The following is a 21,756-nucleotide window of genomic DNA, read 5'->3' on the forward strand; positions in this document are numbered from 1 at the left end:
GTGGGCGAAAGCCTGAGGCTTTGCTCACCTGCTTAGCTGTGACTTGAGCTGGTGGGTTTAGAGGGGCTGCTGGGGAGCACGGCTGCCCTGCGCCGCTCTAGATGCCCCGCGAGGGATTCCCACCCTGAGCAGAAACGTATGCATTGCCTGTGAGCTTACCTGCGATATGTTTACGGCTCCTAACGGACAATAACCCCCGACAAGGAATCATCACAAACAACAATTTAACTTCTCTGCGGAAACAATGAGCCACCTTAGTTCAAAAGAATCCCAGCCTCGAGGTCAGCGATGGAGCAGGGCTTGGGGAGACGGAGCTTATATTTCACACGCCTGCTTTGTACCTGACGCGATGCAGAGCGCTGGCCGCCGGAGCTGTGCTCTGCGCGGCGTTAGCCATCGTTTACGTGCTCAGGAAACTCGGGGAAAGAGGCACGCTCCAGCATAAAAAGCTGCTGCCGGTGGCACTCGCGTTTTAGCTCCCCCATTAACAACGATGTTTCTCGGAGAATAATTGTGCTTTCAGATTTCGGGGGGAGGTTTCCCAGAGGCTGGGATTTCGGCTCCGTGTAGAGGCAGGAATATCTGGTGGACGTGTAGCATAAGCGTTAAGCAAATGTAAAATCCAGGCTCAGTGGGGGAAAAAAGCTGCCTTATTCTGTGTGCAAGCTTATGCGGGACAACGGCTAAACCCTATGGAAAAGAGGCTACAGAGGCAGGTCTCCCTGTTTTGGGTGATCCTTGAATTATTATTTGTGCAAGGGGCAAAACCCCTCTCTTTTTATATTTTCCGTTGCTAACCAGCTGCGCAAGAAGTTAAACATAGTAATTAACCCATATGTGACCCGCTACATCTGACTGATCTCCAGGCAGGGACCGAGCGGTAACTCTAGCCGGCAATTTGAACCTACCATGTTCGTAATGATGATTTTACAGTGTAATGGTCGCACTAAATCCTTTCACTTTTGCTCTGTAGCCGCTGTTGTGACAAGAAAAGCTGTGGCAACAGAAATGAGACTCCATCAGATCCGGTGATAATTGACAGGTAAGGACTGCTATTGTTTCCTTCCATTTTTATTTCCCCCCCCCCATTATAATGAAACACCTGCCCTGTGTTGCTAATGGGGAAGAATTAGGAGTATATACGGATGAAATTTTGTTTTTGATACCGAATTAGTTGTGCTTTGCAATTGTGATTGCCATGGAAGGGCCATATGGAGGGTAACGGAGCGACCTGCTCTTTGGAGGGCTCCGGTTCTTGTAACTGATTCATGTGCATAAAGAGGAGATTTTTCTTTCTGACTTTCTGTGGCTCAATTCACATGCTGTGCCAGGGAAGCTTCAGGAATAAAATAATAATAGTTTGTGATTTATGAAATGTGGTTGGGTGCTTATAAATATTTAACTTTTATTTGAAAAATGTTTGAATCGTTATCACTTTTAGCTACAGTAGTTCTGTTGGATGCAATCCATCTACATTTTAAGGTTTTTATTTATGCATAAAAACAGTTAAAAAATAGATCTGCAAAGTAAGGTTTTTTTCCCTCCTCTTATTTTCTTTGGATGGAATACTATTTTGACTGTATTGTCAGTTGATTAATTCATTTTTGCCTGTCTTAATTATTGTGTTTTTAAACAGATCCATATTGCTAATCTGACATCACCGAGTAAATCATTGTAGTACAATACATCTATTTTAGTTGTTCCGAGCCACGCGTAGTTTCTGTGCTTGCAAATTATGCAAAATGGTAGCCAAATAGTCATTTTTACATTTTAATTGTCCGAACTCATTGTACAAAGCCATGTGCGATAACCAGCTTATGATGCGGCATTATTCTAGAAGAGGTAAAGGGCCATGAAGTACTGAAAGTGTCTGTCATCAGCTGGGGAAAGCAATACCCTTCCTCTAATCCACGAACAGAGGGACCCTGAAGGGAAACTACCCATAGATACAGGGGCGAGAGCGTAGCACAGCGTGCTTTTCCTTGCGTTATTGTCTGAGTTAAAGTTTGCTATATGAAGTTTAAAGTGTCTCCTGTGCCAGTGTGTCCATTTTTATGAAAGGAGGTGAAGAGGGTTTGGTGTGTTGGGTGCCACACGCAGTGGCTCAGGGGTATGGCAGAGCCTTGCCTGGCGTTGTGCTCATCCTGGCTCCCACATTTACAGTTCTTGCTTGAATTTGGGAAGAAAGTGTGTATGTTGGAAGCTTACAGCAGGTGTTTTGATTAGCTACAATAAGTAATCCTGAGAATGTTTAAATCTCACCAGGTATCTCTATTTTAACCAGGCGTATTTTCATCTTCTGTGAGTATTAGGCAGTACCAGGGAATGTGGGGGGGGGAACCCCACAGTGAAATCTGTACAGAGATGTGTTTTATAAGCATGCTGCAGAGTTGAACACTATAAACACGGTGTTAGAGTGGCATTTTGAGCGACATGAAAGCTACAAAATTCACATGAATTTTTCATTGTACTGGAAAGTGAGATGTTAAGATGCTAATGGCGGGTTTACGGAAATATTTTGTTTAACTATCTAGTATGCAAAACTGCTAGTTGCAAATCATTTTAAATTATGAAAGCCAGAGGTGCTGTCTGTTAACATGCCTCCTGCAAAATGAGGAAAACAGTTGCATGAAAAAAACAGATTTAGCTTCCTAATAGCGATCAATTTATCAGTCTTCACGTAAATTGATGCAAAAGGTACCAATTCTGAAGATTATTTTTAAAATGCCAAGCTAAACACAATTTAAAGGTGGTAATACCAACCCTTCCTCACCACCCGTACTGAATCACACTTGGCTTGTGAATGGGTTAAGCTTTCAAGTTCTTCGCTTGGTTTTAAATTGTGACTTTGATACAGAAGGTTGATATGACTGTGGTTTGAATAACATTTGATTTTGACCTGTTCCTGTGGGTTGCAATGGTATAAGAAATTTGACTCAGCAGTACTGTAATTAGCCCTCCCCGTGTTTTTGAAACAGGATTGTGTTACCTGGATTGCATTAGTGTGGCTTCTATTGTTGCCGCTTCGCATCTGTCCCAGTAGGGTACTTAAAACCTTTCCTTGGCCGGGGCTAGTTCAAACAATTTAGGCCAAATAAGTATGTGCTTTATACAGTTAGTGGCTTTAGTGATGTTTCTTGTGACATTTATCCTATTCATTTTTCTTCCCCTTTGGTTTGGAAAGGATGAAGTGATCTATATGGAGCCCTTTTACCTTAAAACGAGTCCTTTAAAATTGTTCTGACATTAAAATGCCTGCACAAGTCAGAACATGTGTTTAGTTGTACGGCATTGTCACTCCTCCATGCACACGATTTTAAACTATTATGTCAATTGATATGCAAAACCATATTTAGCTATTTTTATTTGCATGTGAGCTTACAGAACTCATTTACCATTTGGGCTAAAGCACTCCCACATGCCTCACGCTCTGATAGTCTTGCCTATGGATTTAATCTAAGTCTTGCATCAAATCCTGCGAATCCACAGACTCTGACCTAACATAGAATTTAACGTAGAATCTATCCATGGGATTTCTGACATATGTACTTACATGGAAATGCTATCCTCTTCTTACATGCTGGAATACTATTTTGGATTGATTAATTCTCTTTGATGAGGCTAGAGAAACTTGGGATAGAGAGAGCTCCGTCTTTGTGGTGGTTTAGTGAACTTGGCGAAGAGGCTGTTTGGCAACTTCAAAGTTACATGTGTTGTGTTCTTCGTCAAACCCTAGATATATATGAAAAGTAAATCGTGTATTTTTATTTAATCAAAATGTGGGATTTAAAAAAGTCTGTAGTTGCGTTTGAAACAGGATACGACTTTATCCTTTATAAAATTGCTTTATATTTTTTCTCTATTATAGTATCAGCAGATATAGCAGTGAAAGGGACCTAGAGAAATTTATACTCATACAGCGATCTAAATTTTCTCTGGAGAACAAAATAAATCTATTATGCTTATAGAGCAGTCATTTCAAGGAAGTTTCTTGGAAACCTGCGTGCGTCTGAATCATCTTCTTAGCATAGCCTGTATATTTTATCGCTAATCCAGTTACATGTGTTGAGATGAAGCTCCGATGAACAGGAACTCATTTTAAAAGGGGTATTATTGTCACAGTACAAACGCACAATTCCTCCTACAAGTGCAATGGCAGGGCTGCATTGTAATCACACTTAAAGACAACACAGAGCACTTCCTGTTATTAAATTAAGTTCTAGATTGATTTAACTTTCAAATTGTAACTCGTATTTGAATTTAAAAGGTTTGCAATAAAATTCCTGTGAAGAAATTGAATAAATTGTAGTTTTATTACCACTCTGGATATCCTGGTGTTCTAACCTTTTTCCTTACAGTTATCTTAGTTCAATAAATAAAACCTCATTAGACTATTCCCATTTCAACGAGTTTATTAAATTTTACAGGAGTAATTAGCATAAGCTGTGCTAATTTTTCTGGAAGACTAATGAGAGAGCTTCCTAATTAGGTTTGCTTTGTAAGAATCAGAAAAGACGATAATGACAAAAGTCACATAGGGGAGAAAGTGGGGCTTTATGTTATTCCTTGGTTCAGGAAAGAGGCTCCTCTCTCGGCATTCTGTTCCAAACTTTCAAACCCAGTTTACCATCGTCGGGACCGATATTTAATGGTGTTACCTGTGCCTGCTGGGGCTTCTTTACCTTTTGTGGTTGCACCCAGGAAACAGGAGTCCTATTGCCTGATAACATAGGAATAACCACCGCAATCCCAAATAGAGCGGCAGAAAATCTCGGCACGTAGGAGCTATACCTTGTACCTCCCACGTGCGACGTTGCGCGGGCATGGGGCTGAAAACAGCCCGCTTGGCGGTTGCTGGTCCATCCCAAATTTTGCTTCTTTCCAGTGTACTCGAGCAGGCGGACGGCAGTGACCTGAAATCAGCTACGCTGGGATTTTCCAATACAGATGAGACCTAGTTAAGCAATCTCATGACTGTCTATCTTCCGGACAGATGAACTTTAGTTGTGGTGGAAGTGAACGGGCTTTGTGCTGGAGCTCTCCCCAGCTGAGCCTGTGTGCCCTTAGGTGGCGGGTCAGCCTGAGGATGACTAGGGTCTCTTCCAGCCCGTCTCTAGCAACACGCTGAAGCTCTTCACATGCTGCTTCGGATGCGGTTTCTGAGGAATGAGGCTCCCTCTGGCTTCGAAGCAGCGGCTTGTGCGTTTTCAGTGCAGCCAGAGCTGGCGTCCGCGGAGCAGGGGTGGGGACTCACGGGTTGGAGGCCATCATATTTTTTTATGCTTTATTGTCAGATGACACCAAGGTACCTTTTATATTTTCATGCATGACCTGCTACCAGTCTTTGAAAGGCCCGTTGCTCTCGACACCTGCCGTATGGGATGCTCAGCTGGGCTCTCTGCAGTCCGTCCCCAGCACACCCAGCTGCCGCGGCTACGGAGGGAGCCAGCTCACCTACATATGGTTTTGAAATCTTTCAGCCTTTAACCCCCCAAAATTTATGTTGGTGGGTAGGATCTCACTGTGCAATGACATGAAAAGAGGCGTGAATGACTTCCAATGTCTCCGTTCTACCGCTTTACAAGTTGACGCGTAGTGGATTGTATTTTACGGGCCTGATCATCTTTTCATCCTAAACACCAGGCAGGTGGAAAAATGACACACCGGACTGTATCATGCTCGCTGCACCCTCCCCACGAATACACTTGTTAGGCAGATGTGCCGATTAACGTACTTTGCAGCAGCTTCTCATGCCCAAGGGAGGGTGATGGAGATGCGGGGGGGCTGGCAGAGTGGGCCAGCTTCGGGAGAGGTGCCAGCGAGAGCACGGGGAGGGCATTTTGCTTGGGAGAGAGCTGCCGAGGATTGCTTTGCTGCAGGGGATGGGATCAGGGCCACAGCGGATCCCCAGCCAGACTTACGGGCACACGGGCTTGTCGCGGCACTGGCATCACGGCGAAGCGCGGAAGATGCCAGGCGCTTTGGCAATGTCCCGTGGCGGCAGTCCCAGTTCTTGGTCCCCCCGGCCATATGCAGTACCCGGGCCTGGCTGCGTGGGGTGGCCTGGAAGGTGTCCTGCTCCCCCCCGCCGCGTCGGGGACTGGGCTGCAGGAGGCCGCAGGTCCCACCCGTCCTGGGCCCTCGGGTGGGTTTTGCGCGCAGGAGAGCAGGCACGGCGCGCTCTGACAGATGTGAAGACGCGGGTGAGAAATGCTGCTGGGCCTGAATATTTGGCCGTTCTCTTGAGACTCCTACTGGAATTTGCCCACCTCATTGCTGTGCCCCTTCCAGAGCCAGATGGGCGTTACTGGTCCATCGGGGAGGGAGTACGGGGAGCAGAAACTGGGTGAGAGAGGACTACCCCCAGCACCGCAGAGGGATGTCTCCCAGGCTGTCTTTTAAGGCTGTGCTGCCTAAACACTCTGGGCCTCTAAGCAGGGTGTTCAGATGGGCAGAAGTTGGCCTCGAGCGTTTCATGCGAGCTCCCGGAGCCTGTGAACCCATACATTTCTGAGAGGGGAGGGACCGAAACACACATCCTCGAGGATTTGGTTGTGATTGATGCAGCTGAGAAGCATTACCCAAAACATTTCCCACATGACTTAGGCAACCAAAGGCATTTTGAGCCTTTGTGAGATAAATGGGAGGGTCTGATCAGTAGATGCTTCTCACACAGAGAGTCAGACATGCTCCCCCCTCTACCAGTGCTCCTAATGCATGCGGTGTCAGTCCTCTTTCTGGTGAAGAAATCACTAAAGCTGGGGGTAAATTTGCAAGGGTTCTTGCAAGAATCTCTTGGTTTCAGCCTATTGGGGTTGGCACATATCGCTGCTGCTTCAAAATTAATTTATTTTGCTCTTGGGGTTGAGTGAACTTGGTCAGGGTCAAACCAGCTCCTGCTTATTGTTTGTTTGATTTCAGTCCCCTCCGCCCCCAAGTATAAGGATTTTTGTATAATCTCAAAACTATTATGCAAAAACCTTAATTTGGTCTCAGCTTCACTCAGGAGGTTTGTGATTTTCTCAGCAAACCTGTTCTGAGTTTTCAGTTTGTTATAAAACCCCAAACCAGGCAAGTTTTATGTGGTTTTGGGTTTCACTGCAAACATTTCACACTAACAGTTACTTGCTTCTCTCAGCGATGCCTTTTGAATCTGCAGCTAGTGTTTTGGGCTTTATTTCACTGCGATCTCATGCCTGATTATTACTATTTAATATCATGGTGATATAACGGAGGCTCCTATTGCAAAGAAGGTTCATCGTGCTAGATGCTGTGTAGTCTCTAGGTGGGTAGATGTTCCCATTCCTGAAGAGAAGTGCTTCTCCCGACACAGTTTAAAAACTGAGATTGAGGTTTTTCTATGGAGAATAAAGAACTTGGACTTGCGTTGAATGTCCTAGGGATGAAGGAAACCGAAGACCAGTCTACTGTACTGTTTTTGGCATTTGACTACTATCTTTAGTGCCCACCTACAGCCCTCTGGGGCTTGGCTGGTTGTGCTGTCAGTTCAGAAAAGTGACTTGAGGGCACACATGGGATGTGCTGGACCTGCTGCCCCGAGAGCCCAAGGCCAGCGTGTCCGTGTCCATATAGATCTGCTCTGCCTTGGGGGGATGGCGAGCCTGGGGCAAGCAGCTCTGCACCTACTGCTTTCAGAGTCGCGGCTGCCGGCAGGTCAGTAAAGTGCCTTGGGCTCTTTGTGAAAATCTCGGTCTTGGTCAGAAAGGGTTAACAACTTTAGGAGACTGTGCCGGTTTGTCTAACTCCATCCTGAAGACCCATGGGTCTGCTTGTGCAGAGGAGCACCCTGAGGTCTAACTGAGACCTTGCGGATTGCCCTGCTGCTCCACTCGGACGGCAGGATTTGGGCAGCCCAGGTTAGAGGTGCTTTAAAAAGTTTGGCTGCCTCTGTGCCATGACCTCCTGCAGCATCGGGAAGGCTCCAAGTGTGCTGTGCTGGTCCCAAGAGGAGCCCAGGGCCTGGCAGGGCGATCCATCCCTTTGTTTTTGGTCACAAAACTTCAAATGCGCTATTCATACCTATCGATTTCTTAATATTAACTCCTATTTCAAAGCGTGTCCTACAGCAGGGAGAATGTGCTCAGCACTGTGGGCTCCCTGGTTCCACGCAGCTCAGTGCCAGTTCTTCTCTTTCTCAAGAGTGGTGATTTTTTGGGGGGGGAAAAATACTGGCTTTTTCTCTTATGAATATATATGTACACACAGTTTCTGGTGTGGATAAATTTCCTGTCCCATCTTAACATCTGATTTATTTCCATATTTGTTGTCACAGGGGGAATGCAGACATGAGTAAGAGCAATAGGAAAATGTATTTGCAAAGATCATCCTCAGTTTTAATGCAGATTAGCTAAAATTGTTCTGAACATGAAAAACGTATCTTAGCTCTATCCCAGCGTTTATTGGGTAAAAACATAACCCAAGCCTTATTCTGCAGAAGCTGAGGCGTATGAGTAGTTTTCTTCCTGTGAGTAGTCATAAATGTTTGCATGTTCTAGCCATCGAAATGTGTTCTTGTAAGGAATTGACCACACCTACAGAAAGAACTATGTTAAATTCAAATTCACTTCTGTCTGCTGGAGGTATATAATTTTAATACAACATCTAACTAATAAAGTTAAAAGAGAGTAAGAAACAATTGTAGGCTTCTGTGTAAATCATGACTGTATCTAGAAATGGATTTAATATAGTCCTCGGAGAGCAGCAGGTCTCTGTAGTAGTAGTGGTAAATACTGGTATGAATTTTTCTCTTTCCCTGTAGCATCATGTGGTTGTTTTTTTTTTTCCCCTGTAACAGTTCTGGAAAAGTACAGAAAAGCCATACAAAGTTCCCAGTGTGTCACATAAGCAACTTTGCATAGGTAGTTTGTGATCAGAATATATTACTGTATCAAATGAGTGTTTACTTTTTTTGCTAAGGACAGTATTTCAGAGGATTTTTTTAAAGCAGAACGAATAATTTTCTACCTACTTTTTAAAAATAGTGTTTGGAAATAGGAAATGTGAAAGCAAATTTTCTGGTGCTGTTAATATGCGAGTTAGGTTAAGTTAGTTATTAAAAGGCTTTATTTCAAGTCACTGAAATTATATACCGGACAGTGGTAAGGTGACCCAGATATAGAGCCTTTCAGGGCAATCATTGAAATGCTATGAACAGTACTGTTTTGTCTTTGGTTTCTTGCTGCCTCTAAAGGTGTAGGCAGATGAAGATAACTTTAAAAAGAGCCATTTCTCCAATTACAAGCTTTTGTCCCAGAGCACAGAAAGATTTTTAGACTAACAGCCTTCACTATAACAAAATTACATTCCCTTCATCTGACAAGAAGCTGAGTTTGGCAATAGTTTGGGATTTTTTGTCGGGGTCTAGCAGAAACTGCCTTCTCAACCCCCTGTTTTTCCCTGCAGCCGTGAGCCGGCCAGACCTGAAAGGCGGTGACCCGAGTTTGGGGGGAGAGCAGGGTGGGGAAGGGTGGGTGGGCGCTGGATGGTGTCACACACGGCGAGACCGGAGTGGCCACCAGTACGTCGATCGGGGGACGCGGATTTCCCCTCTGCCGGTGGAGCGCGGGTTCCCCTCGCCCGGGGGGGCGAGGGAGCAGCATCACCGCAGCTGCCCCGCCGCAAACCTCTCCGGTTTGTAACAACGCGGTAGCGTCCAAAATGGCACTCCACAACTATGCCATCTCGCTAACCGGCCGAGGCACAATAGTTCAGTAACGTAATATAAAAAGTAATGGTGTTAGCTAACACATCCTTAATAAGATATTGTCCGCTGCTCTGCCATATGCTACCGAGCAGGCTTTCCCTCTGTGGGGCTTTTGAGTTCTCTCAATAAGATTATTTCAAATACCCTAATCCTGAATCATTGACATGAATACAAAAGCCTAGTGACATCTAATAGATGCCTCTTAGCTTTGCTTTTCCTCTTGTTCCTTTCCTTTTTCTTCTCTTTTTACCTGACAAAAAGCTTACAGACACTTGGGCTCTGTCTCTCAGTACCAGCATGTGGGTCCCCTCATGAAATATAAAGGAGGAAAAAGGGCTGACATAGGGCTGATAAGCCACAGAGCAAAGGACCATAGATTAAAAGTAAATGCCAGTAAATCCTACCCTGTACACTCAGTTGTTCTTTTATTGTTTTCTTTAACTCTTCCAGTGCCACGGCGGGCTGGAGAGAGATGAAAAATGGGGTTAAAAAAAAAAGAAGCAATGCTACAGTGACATAGTGCCGGGGTCCTAAAGGCTTACTGTACACTCAGGTTTTCTCAGCTCTCCTCTCACCTTGACTTTCTAATCAGAGTTGCAAACTGTTTCAGCTAATCACGTCGTTCAATTAGCTGAATGTTTAGGTCTCAAAAAAAAAAGACTGTCCAAGTGACATGATTGTGACCCTGGAAAGGACAAATTTTATAAAAAGTAAGTGTTAGGGAGAATGGATATCCCACTGTGAGCATCTAGCAATAAAAAAAAAGGATCTTCCTCTTGTTAGTGTTTTCTCAGTGACTGTCAGAGACAGAAAATCATATTCTGTTCATCTTCTTCTGGACTTTGCCAAACTGTTCATCTGTCGGCTCCAAAATTTGCCCTTGCAAAAGTTATTGGTACAGGATACAGCTGGTGTCTACAGTGGGTTAAAAGGAAGCTGTTTAAAACATAATAATTTTCCTTCATTTTCTCCATGACTTTGCAGGGAGATTCTCAGGCTTTCCTGACCAGCATACCCATCCGCTTCCACCCAGTTGAGTCAGGTTTTCTTTGTAATCTCCCTGAATATAATCTTTCAGTTGGATTTTTTGGCATCTGCATCACTCCATAACCATTGGCTGACTTCCCAGATGTTAAGTCACTTCGATAAGTGGATGTTAAAAACCACTTTACCTAGTTCAGATTTTGTGGAAGGATGACACAAGAAGAGGAGAAATGTATTCTTTATTCATTAGAAAGTTCTTTCTTTGCTCTGAAAGAAGAAGAAAATTAGCAACACTCAGTGCTATTAAGACCTGATGGTAGCATCTCCTCCAGCCTGCCCCATGTGCCTCCGCATCGCTCGCACAGTCCCGCACGAGCCGGGGTTCAGCTGCAGATGGGAGCACGTCCCGCGGCGCGTCCCGCTCGGGGTGATGCAGGCGGGAGAAGGAAAGGACCTGCACGTGTTTTGTGATAGCTGCCCCACAGCTAGAATCAGGATTTGGCCCTTTTTAAAGACAAATGAGAGAATCCCACTGCATGACAGAGGAGTGCCCTGTGTAATCCTGGACTCTCCTCGGGTCTGGGGCAGAATTTGTTTCTCAGGCTGAGAAAGCAGGTCTGTAAAACTTGGGGTTTTTTCTTATCTCTGGGTCTCGGCTTCCCGTTGGCACCGTGCTCTGATGTTACTGGGCTCCAGCGGTCTCTTGGCTCTGGGCTGCTGGGCTTTGAGCACTGCTAGTGAGGGATGTACAGCGGCGTAGTCAGAGAGCCTCTACCCTAAGGAGCTGTTTAGCCAAGACAATCCCTAGGCTACATCTAACTTTTTTTTTTTTAAGCATAGTAAACCCCATAATAGCTCTGACACTCTGAAAAATGGAATAAACTGTACTGTGGTGTAGGAGGAAAACTTCTCGCTAAACCCCATTATGTGTACAAAAATTGTTGTCTGTTCTATACTGCGTGGCAGAAGAGAGGAACTTTTCTTTTTTCTTCCCTGAAGGATTGCCCCACTGTGACAATGGTAACTTAATTTGTCAAAAATTACAAGAACATTAATACATCATACCCTAACGCATCATTAGTGCATTAATACTTTCGAAGTCATCGGAGTTTTTCTAATAAATGCCTTCAAAGTCATCTGGGCATTCATAAATTTGAGTTTTCAGTATTATAATTGTAATTGAGACACCTATTTTCCCTTATTAATTCTTGGAGTTTGTATGTGGCAGTCAGCCTTGTTGACATTCGCAGCCATCCGCACTTGGAAGAACACCACGCTGTTAGTTAGTATGTGTGTTGTTGTACGGTGGCATGATTTGAAAAAGATAAAAAAAAACCCTAAAAAAAAAAAAAAGGGAGACTGTTCTCGGGGAAACAAAAGAGAATTTTGGGAATGCTTTTTGCCATGGTAACCCAGTTATCGCTCATTAATCTGTCACGTATGAAACAAGTTCCAGACTACAACATACTTAAACAAGGCAGCGTTCCCGGGGGGTTCGCCCCCTCGGCTGCTCTACCTCTTACCTGCAGGCAGCATCGCGGCCGCGCTCGGCGCGGCGCCGGAAGGGTTAATGATTGCAGAAAATCCCATCATGTGCCTGGTTGGCTCTGAAAAAGGGGGACCCCCTCCCCGCTTGGGCCACCTGGGCTGCCTGCCCATGCCACCCCAGAAGCGCGCCCCGGGGAGATGGGGGAGCCGGCCCCGATGGGCGCCGCTGCTCTGGCTTTAGGGGCCGCCTGGGTCTCCAGGAGGAAGGAAGTTTTTTCCTTCGTTTCCAAGATAAGGTGTCATTCATGAGAGCAGCGTGCTGAACTAATCAGGTTAATTGAGAGGCCCTGAATAGCTCTCATTGAGCGGATCCCTCCTTCCTGCTCAAGGCAGATAGTGCAGACCGAGAGATTACAAGTGCTTTAAACTCTTTCTCTCCATCTCTGAATTTCACACCGATTTCAGGATGACGAGGGTCAGAGTAGACGCGTGACACGGGGGTTGTACAATTTAGCTTTGCTGGGAGCAAGGCTTTTTTTTTTTTTTTTTAAATCACCATCATTATGGTTATTTTTTAGTGCAGCCGGAGCCTTCCTTGCACAGAGTGGTGTAAATTACTCCACTGTTTTGGAAAGATGTAGAGGACTAATCCAGTCCCATGACTGGCTCTAGATTGACCTGCTCTTGAGTGTTGTTAATATTAAAATTATTTCAGACCTAACTCGTGGCAGGGCTGCAGGAAACATTAATTTTAAAAAGATGTTTTCAGTGTTTGAAGCAGATAGCAGTTGGTTTTATTGCTTTTATGGTGTCATTTCCCTTTAAACCCTTCTAATCGAAGTGGCTGTACATAATTTTATTCAAGTTTACCAGAATGCAAAAGCATTTCCCCCTGGATGCTCTTGCCAAATTAGGAACATCCAGGCTCCAAACCTCACTGTAATCTTCCTACTCGCCACAGTCTATTACATTTTCTTTGCAAATATTGTAACTATTACAGTGCAGGAGAGAGAATTTTCAGGAAAACACATTCCCCAAAAGTAGTGCCAGTCCCCACCCCTTTTTCAAGCCAAGCCAGTTGCTTCACTTCAAACACGAGCATCCTTGTCCCTGTTGGTCCCTCTCCTCCCCCAACTTCTTTTCCTTGGAAGTTTCAGGAATGACTTTAATTATCTCTACAATCAAATTCTCACTGCCGTCCCTGTGAAAGCGTGTAGTCATGGATTGCTGGGATTATTTTCTTTAGCACTTGGGGATAGAGAAACTGGTTGTTTGGAAATGAGAACCAGCTGGGTTCTCAGAGCTGGCGTTCGGAGGGAGCCGCTTCGCACACCAACCCGGCGCTGAGCGGAGTCGTGAACTCAACCCCCAAATTACTGGCGCTTGGTTTGCCACGTGGGATTATGCAATATCGGGGCTGCTTGTTGTTTATCTCATTAATGTGCATCTTTCAGGGTGGCTGCTGCCACAGCTTGCTTTAACTCCTTACAAAACTTTACCGAGGCCGAGGTCCACCCTGCAGTGCCATTCCCGGGCTTCACCAGCCTAAAACGTAGAAAATAACATTAACCCCCCAATAGGAGATAGATAACTTTATATCGGACGCGTGTTCTGCAGATGACAGGTAAGCAGGTAAAAAGAGATTAGCACAACAAAAGAAAGAGCAGAGATAACTTCTGTTATCTGACATCTTTTGTTGCTCTAGAAGACAAGCTGCAGAAGTGATGTTCTTCCTTTCTTTCCAGCTTGGAGAAGTTAGTTATTTGTCGTCTCTTATTAATCTGTTTTAGTGCCAAATTCAATTTTAAATTAGGACCATACGTCCAGTCAGAAATTATATGACCTATGCTTTTAGCTGAGTATTTTGACATCGGGAAAGGTGCAGAAATCTTCTTCGTTTGGTTACGAGGATGTAAATCTGGAGATATTCCACTGGATTTAAGGCAGCTGCTCCAGATTTCTACCTTTCTGAGAGAGAGAAGTGTTCATTCTTTGGACTGCAAGAATTTGTGTTGATGGCTTATTTACATTTAAAAATAGCTACATAAAATACATATATTATCGATATAATTTCAACTTTAAGGGTTCTCTCACACCCGTGCACACTTGTACGCAGCCTGCGTTTCACTGCAGACTGTTGTTAGAGCGGTTTGCATTTGAAACTGTGACTTTTTAATGTCTGAAATGCAATAGTGACTAAATCAATAGCTCAGGTAAGAAGTCCAGAACAGAAGTCTTCCAGTTCCTTCATCAAAACAAAAAGTTTATGGCAAAGGAAACGATCGATTGCTCAGCTTTGAACAGATACTTTTATATGATTTGATTTCTTTAATGCCTGAAATATAATGACTTTGACTCTATTAATATTCCCTTTAGCCCAACTGAATTATTTTCTGAAACACGAAACCATTTCGCTCTGAACATGCTTAGATCATACCACGACCTAAATACTCTCACGTGTCACGCACACACATTGTTGTAGAGTTTTAGGCTGAAACAAATCTCCTTTAGCCACCCTGACTCTAACATTTGAGAGCTTTTCCACTCCTGCACGTTCGCTTCTGCTGATACATTTATTCAGTGTTTCAATTTATCATCTTATATGTATGTATACACATTCTCACACGCATACCGTGGTTTTGTAGTTTTGTTTTTTTTTTTTAATCTGGATTTTCCTTTTTTTTCCCCCCAACAAATAACTGCTGCATTTCCAGTCACTCAAATTTGGACAGAATTTTACTTCCTGTTTCAAAGGTCAAGGAAAGCTGACCTCCACAGCAGTGTGGAGGCTGCTGAATTATTCATATCATTGACTTTGTGTCAGCTTCCACATTTGTGCAGAGGGATGTTTTATTCATTTATCTCATTTAGGGACCTGCTCTGCACCTGTTTCTACCATTAAGTACCCTGTAATTTGCATTTGATGCTAATTTAGTTTCATATCAGCCTGGTCCCCCCTTGTTAATTTAATTTTCTAAGACCCTTTTCATTACAGTAGAAATGTTTCCCTCTTTAAAGCAAACATCTATACAAGTAATTGTATAAACTGCCTTTTAAATAATATCTTTTAGAAGATTCCATCGTTTAATTCCTTAATTCCTATAATTAGCCATGGTTTGATTAATGTTTCAAAGGGTTAAATTAAAATGCAGAATTACTCAAATGCATACTTGAATAATTTTCTCTCTGCTGATAACAGTTTCTGCATTGCTGCTTTTATTCTACTCGTCATTCTGGATATTACATGTACTAACAAGCACTAATTTTCCTTATGTAGTGATTTTCCTCTGCTAAGCGATAGCTGTTTTTAACGTATAATTGTTGGAAACTCCCTATTGCCAGTGGGATAGTTAATTTTTTTTCTTCTGATCGATTGTAAACAGCTACAGAGAAATGCTGTGACTGAGGAGCTGCTCTACGTTTCTTTCCAGATTGTAAGAAACTTAAAGGGATCCTTTATTTTGCCAACAAACATCGCTGCTGTGTTCGCAAAACCAGCCTGATTAGCGCCGCTACAGAGAATAATTCGGAAATATTTACAACTATCACGGATTTGCTTGTGTAGGTGAAAATTTACATACGGCGTGATCGTACAGGGCAAAACGTGCTGTGATCGTCACCTCCACGCGCATTTCCACACTTTCAGGGCAAGAGTACGGCACCGGGGTAAATAAATGACCAGAGGGGCTATAGCGGAAAATCCGAGTCCCGCCGCTCTCCCGCGGGTTTATTTAGAACCTGGTGGGATAATTGCAGCTGGGGGTGGGCGTCGTGCTCCCACCTCCCCATGTGCCGGGGCTGGGGGACGGACACCCCCTCCCCTCCTTCCCCACCCAAGGGAAAACTGAACGGCGACTCTGGGCTTCCAGAGGCATGAAACCCCCGTTCCTCCGTGGGTGTCGGGGAGGGGGACGGGGGAGCTCGGTGGCAACGCGGGGCTGGGGGCAGCGGGCAGCGGGGTTTCGTTACCCCAGCAAATGGCTCATGTGATTCCTGCCTCTGTTTACAACGGGGGGCGATCAGGACATCTGTCCCAAGGGACCGTCCCCCCAGATCCTTCCATGCCCTCCTAAGGATGGGAGAGGGGTAGAGATTCGGCCTTGGGCTCTGCGTCGATGCCTCAGTGAGGGTCTCCGGTGCCCGGCCGAGGCTCCGAGCCGGTGCCAGCCTGCTGTGGTGCCATGCGTGGCGGGAACGGTGCAAGTCCAGCGTGTAGGGTCAGCTTTGCATTAGCTTTTGTTTGGCCCCACCAGAAGGTGACACTCCTCTTCTTCCAAGCCCCCCTGAAGTCATGACGAGTTTGGGGAGAGAACAGCTGAAATGAGGCTGTTCTGCTCTTCTGCTTTCGGGTGGAGCCTGGGGGGCTCCCGCTGCGAACCGTGCCCAGGGCTGCACCAGGCGCCGGGTTTGGCTGTGGTGGTCCCAAGAGCGTCTCACGTGCCTGAGACTTGAGCTCTGGAGCTGCTAAGAGCACGAGGATATATGGGTCGAAACATTGCGTTGCTGTTAGGATGTTTTGCTTTTACTCTCTTTGGTCTTGTGGGCTCTGCTTGTGCCGGCAGAGCCCCCAAACGCTGGTGTTGGGGGTCCAGAGGGGGTTTGTGTCTGGGCTGTGCTCCTGAGTGCAGCCGGTTCTGGGAGTAACTGGGGGTGGCTGATGGTCGGGCATGAACCCAAGTACCTGCAAACACCACATCTCCAACCTGCCCTCAAATTCAGGTATTCATAATTTCTCCCCCCTTTATTTTATCATATACTCACAATAACGACCTCAGAGCTGGGCATTTCCTGAGTATTAATGACCAGCTGGGGTTAATGGCCCTTGCTTGTGCCTTCAGCCATCAGCTCCTCCCGACTGGTCATTAATTCCCAGGAAAAGCCCTCTGTGGAGGTCATTATTGCTTAATTATCTCCATACACTTTAATGCCAGTTTTGACAATGTACAGTCTCATACTTTGAGTTATAGGTACTTTATAATTCATTAAATAGCTTATCATTAAAACTGCAGATGATCTTGATTATTATTTATTAATGTTTTCCCTTTGATTTTTTTTTTTTTTTTTTTTTAAATCTGATGCTCCCATGCTGTAGTAAGGAGGGGACAAGGTGGATGGAGTATGGCTCTGGTGCTGAATACCGTCGTGCGGTGGCTCTTGCTGTCTGGAGGGATCTCCCTGGCTCTGAGAGGTCCCAAAGGCATCTGCCAGCAGAGCCCAGACCTCAGCTCTGAGCTCAGCTTGCTTAGCCCTCGAGGGCCAGCTCAAAGACTTGAGGAGCAGCGGATTGGCCACCTCCACTGGAGCTCCCTATGCCGGCCCCATGCTGTGGAAGCGCCGGCAGGATCTGGCCCGCAGGTTTTGGCAGTTCTTGCCTCACTTTTCTCCTCACCCTGGACCAGATGCAGGCTCGGGGTTTGCTCTGGGAGCCCTTTATCACCTTGGCGAGTTGTTCATGTGGTGAGCTCCTCTGGGAGTCATGGTTTGTCTCTTTGTCCAGCAGCATCGGGTTGGTGACGTGTTTTAGTGCAGTTAGGTGGTGTGGAAAATAAATGGGACAGGCTTAAGCCAAGTAGAGGCACTTTAATTTGTACTCTTTAATAAGAACGTGCATCTTGTCCTCGTGGGAGAAGCCTATCTTCCTGTCACTCGGGTGTCTGTCACCGTGTTCCTGTCACCGTGTGGCGTGACAGAGCTGCAGCTGCTTCTGGCTTTGCACCTGCAAGAGCGGAGGCTCCGGGCGCTGCCTGCGCGTCCGTGCTGGGAAAGGTCCCGTACACAGTCCAGCCCAGACAGCTCTGCACCGGGCTCCTCACCGAAATCACGACCTGTGGAAATGGCCAGAGGAGCACTGGCATGTTCTGGTGCCCTCACTCAGGTAACGCTGACTCTGGGGGAATTTACTGTCTTATTTACCCCAAATGGCCCAGTCCTGCAACCTCATCTAGTTCTCCCGTTTTTAATTTTTTTTCCCAGACTTTACAAGAGAAATAGCTGGATAACAGAATGCTAAACCCCTGTGTCTGCAGTTCCTCTGAGGGTTTGGTGTGCAGGAGCCCTGCTCAGCACCAAGGTGGGCTGTGACCCTGCTTGAGGGAGCCCTCCCGATGCTGCCCAGTGCTCGGGGGAGATTTGCAGTGGCCCGAGGGCTCCGTTAGCCAGAAACCCCATTAGGATGTTTGCTCCTTGTACTCAGTTATCACTTGTATGCGTCGCTCTCCCCTGACAACATCAAGTTGTTCAGGCAATAATAATAATAATAATAATACACATTTGGAGCTGTTTTCTCCATTACCGGTGTCTCTGTTGGTTTTGTGTTTGCTGGAGGAAAAGTTGTGTGTGGATGTGAAAATACTGGCCCCATTGAGCCGAGCCATCGCCTTCGGAGGAGGCCAAGATTTCACCCACTGTATTTGCTTTTCTACCTCTGGGCTGTGTTTGTTTACAAAACCTTCTTCTGAACTGCTATAAACCGCCCAACCGATCTGCCTCCCAGTCCCAGTCTGCTCTGGCCTTCTCCAAAAACCAGTCCGTTTTGATTAAAATCATAATGTCATTTGAAAGCAGGGAGACAAACAAACCCAAAGCCTTGCGCAAAGTTTGAAAGTAGCATGTTGCTGCAGAGAGAAGGGGGAAAAAAAAAAAGCCAAACACAACCGAAAAAACAAAATCCAGCCTCAACGGGTCTCCTGTGACCACTGTCAGGAAAAGTCCAACGGCTTGAAGCTTGAGAGTTGCATGCAAAAAAAAAAAAAAAAAAAAAAAGAGGGCAAAAGGGAGCAATGTTGTTTATTTATTTATTTAAGAGCCTAAAAGATTTATGGTAAAGCTAATTTAAGAGCGCGCTCTATTCTACATTCCTGCTGCCTGCGAAAGTCAGGGGCGCGCAGAGCGGAGGGAGCGGGTGAGGGTTTCAGAAGGGCAGCAGGGCCGGGAACACGCTGCTGCTTTTCTCCTGGCTCCCGGCCTCAGTGGCGGCATTGTAGGCAGGCCTCCGTCGGGTCTCGGACCGGTGGCTCCTCGCCGCGGGCCCGGCGGCGGGGCCGTGCTCGCCGCTGGGGCGGGTGTCGTTGCCGAGCCCCTCCCGAGCGGAAAAGCGCTGGCTCCGGGCTGTCGCCCGGGAAAGCCGAAGCCGCCGGTGCGGGCGGAGCGGGCCTGGCCGGGCCGGGCCTGGCCGGGCCGGGCCCGGGGGGCGCCCGCTGCCGGCGCGTGGCTCTGGCAGCGCGTGGCGCGGGCAGCGCGCGGCTGCGGGGGCAGGAGGGGGCCGGGCGGCAGCGCTGCGGTTGCGCTGCTCCCCCCGGCCCGGCCCGGCCCGGCCCGGCCCTCACTCGGGGTTTGCTGCGCTTTCTCGTTCTTCTTCATCTCGCTGCCCCCTTTCGCGTTCCCTCTCCGTTCTGTCTCCTTTTCCTCTTTTCTTTTCCTCTTCTTTTTTTTCCTCTTCTTTCTTTTTCTCCTTTTCCTTTTTCTTTTTTCCACTTGTCTTTCTCTTTCTCTTTCTCTTTCTTTCTCTTTCTCTTTCTCTCTTTCTCTTTCTCTTTCTCTTTCTCTTTCTCTTTCTCTTTCTCTTTCTTTCTCTTTCTCTTTCTCTTTCTCTTTCTCTCTTTCTCTTTCTCTTTCTCTTTCTCTTTCTCTTTCTCTTTCTCTCTACTTTTTTCTCCCACTTTTTCTCCTTTCACTTTTTTCTCTTTCACTTTTTGCTTTCATCTTCTCCTCTCCTTTCTCCTCTCCTCTTTTCTCTCTCCTCTCTCCTCTTCTCCCTTGCTAAAAGCCAAAGACAGAATTACAAATGCTGCTTTGGCATTGCGGTTTATGGCATTCTTTGGGGGTGCTTTCTTCTGCACAATGTGTTCTGTATCTTCCCTTTGGATAGTCATCTCTGTGAAAGAGAAAATACTTCTCTGGTAAGAGCGGAGAAGCATGGAAAAATTACGAAGTGTAAGGAACATACAATGCTTCTTCCCTTTCTCAACATCCATATAATTACTGCTAAGCCAAACCAAAAACCCTCAGGCTTAGATATCGCTAGAGTAAAGTTACATTTTGCAAGACAAAACCCAAACTCAGTACTTAAAAAAACTAATTGGTGACCAATTCTGTGTCATAGACTGTAAAAGCAGGCACGGTATTTTGCTAGGGAAAAGCAGAGGCATTCAGGTTCGTTACTGTATGGAATATAAAATTAGCTTTATTTACATTTACATTTCTTTCCTCCTGCTTTGCGGAGAGCAAATTTAGCTATTAAAACTCTTGATATGTTTGTTTTTCAATAAGAACAAATAGCACAAATAAAGAAAACATCGGAGGGGAATAGATGCGATGTACAGTGACGATGTTGCTTTTTTTTAAGTTTTAATTTCAGGGTGGGAGCACTGGAGCTGTGTTGGATGGGAAGTGTATTCATGCAATGAAAGGCCGCATTTGAATGCAGCTTTTTTGTTTACATTTTCAGCAAAACCAAGATGACACAGCTGGGCACGTTCAAAGCGAAATAAAAATAGGAACGAATAAATAAATAGTAGTAAAGAATAGTAGTAAATAGAAAAGAAATCAAGCGAGCGGCGTGCTGAGCCTCGCGGAAGGCGCCCTCCACCTGCCCCAGCGGCGTCGGTCTGGGAACGTGGCACGAGCCGCCGGCCGGGGAGGGAGCGAGGGTGGCCGGGTGGCCGGGGGAAGCCAAGGTACTGGGGCAGGAGCGGAGCTCGGCTCCTCCGCCGCAAGCTCTTCCTCGCGCGCTGCAGCCCCGCGGCTTCGGCCTGCCCAGGTAGCTTTGTGCCACTGAGAGCTATTTGCTTGCATGTTTTGGGGTGTAATGTTTAGTTGAGAAAGGGAAATTTTGGCTGCCTGTGTCAAATGCCATGTGGAAACCTCCTGCCTGCAGGCAGAGGGAGAGGAAGGGGTGGGAAAACCAGGGAGGCTGCTGGGGGGCTGGGAGCCGTAAGAGAAGAGGCTGGGAGACCTGGAAGTGGCAGGCAGACAGAGATAGATAGCAATTAGGATCTAGAAGCAGACTGGGAGATAAGGAGTCGCTGAAGATTTACTGTATGTGTATGGACAGAAAGAAAGAGCGAGTACATTGGGAGCAGAGAGGGAGGTGTGTACGCACAGTAAATCTCCAGTGATGCCGTATCTCTGGCTGCTTCTGCATCCTAATTGCTGTCTCCTTCGCTGTTGTGTTCTGGCCTCCAGCCACTTTCTCTCCATTTCCCTTCCTACCTCCAACGCCACCTTCGCGAGCCAGGATCAGCCCCCGTGTGCTTGCGGCTGGGCAGGGTGCTGCTCTGCCGGTGTGGGCTGGAGCGGTTTTCCTAATCCCGCTGTGATTTATGCTCCGCTTTCCTGGGCCTCCAGTGAACCCAGGGAAGCAGAGAGGAGCTGTAAACGCTGCGTGCTTGCTCCTTGTGCTAGGACTTTGGGGCACAGCCGGGTGTCCTGCATGGCTCGGCTGCCCTGGGGTGTTTTCCCTGGCAGACCCCTTTGCACCAGCTGACTGGGAGCCAGGCAATTACTTATGTAATGGGGGAACTCAAGAGGTGTTTGCGATCGTCACCCTGGGGATGAAGGGC

At 46.3% G+C, this 21,756-nt stretch overlaps 1 protein-coding gene across 10 annotated transcripts in view; it reads left to right on the forward strand.

Annotated features, from left to right (window-relative positions):
- The window catches only part of EBF1 (EBF transcription factor 1), a gene marked incomplete at its 3' end in the record, with an annotated part of 278,174 nt that overhangs the window by 18,826 nt on the left and 237,592 nt on the right, over positions 1–21,756 (forward strand). For 9 of the 10 annotated variants that reach the window (XM_082006218.1, XM_082006219.1, XM_082006215.1 and 6 more), the window contains exon 6: positions 974–1,042. The exons of the other annotated variant lie outside the window; for it this stretch is intronic. In XM_082006218.1, the coding sequence (XP_081862344.1) occupies positions 974–1,042 (69 nt within the window). The remainder of the gene's footprint in view (positions 1–973; positions 1,043–21,756) is intronic. 10 annotated transcript variants of the gene reach the window in all.

The sequence above is a fragment of the Phaethon aethereus genome (assembly GCF_964289735.1).
Source record: "Phaethon aethereus genome assembly, chromosome: 14".
Taxonomy (NCBI): Eukaryota; Metazoa; Chordata; class Aves; order Phaethontiformes; family Phaethontidae; genus Phaethon; species Phaethon aethereus.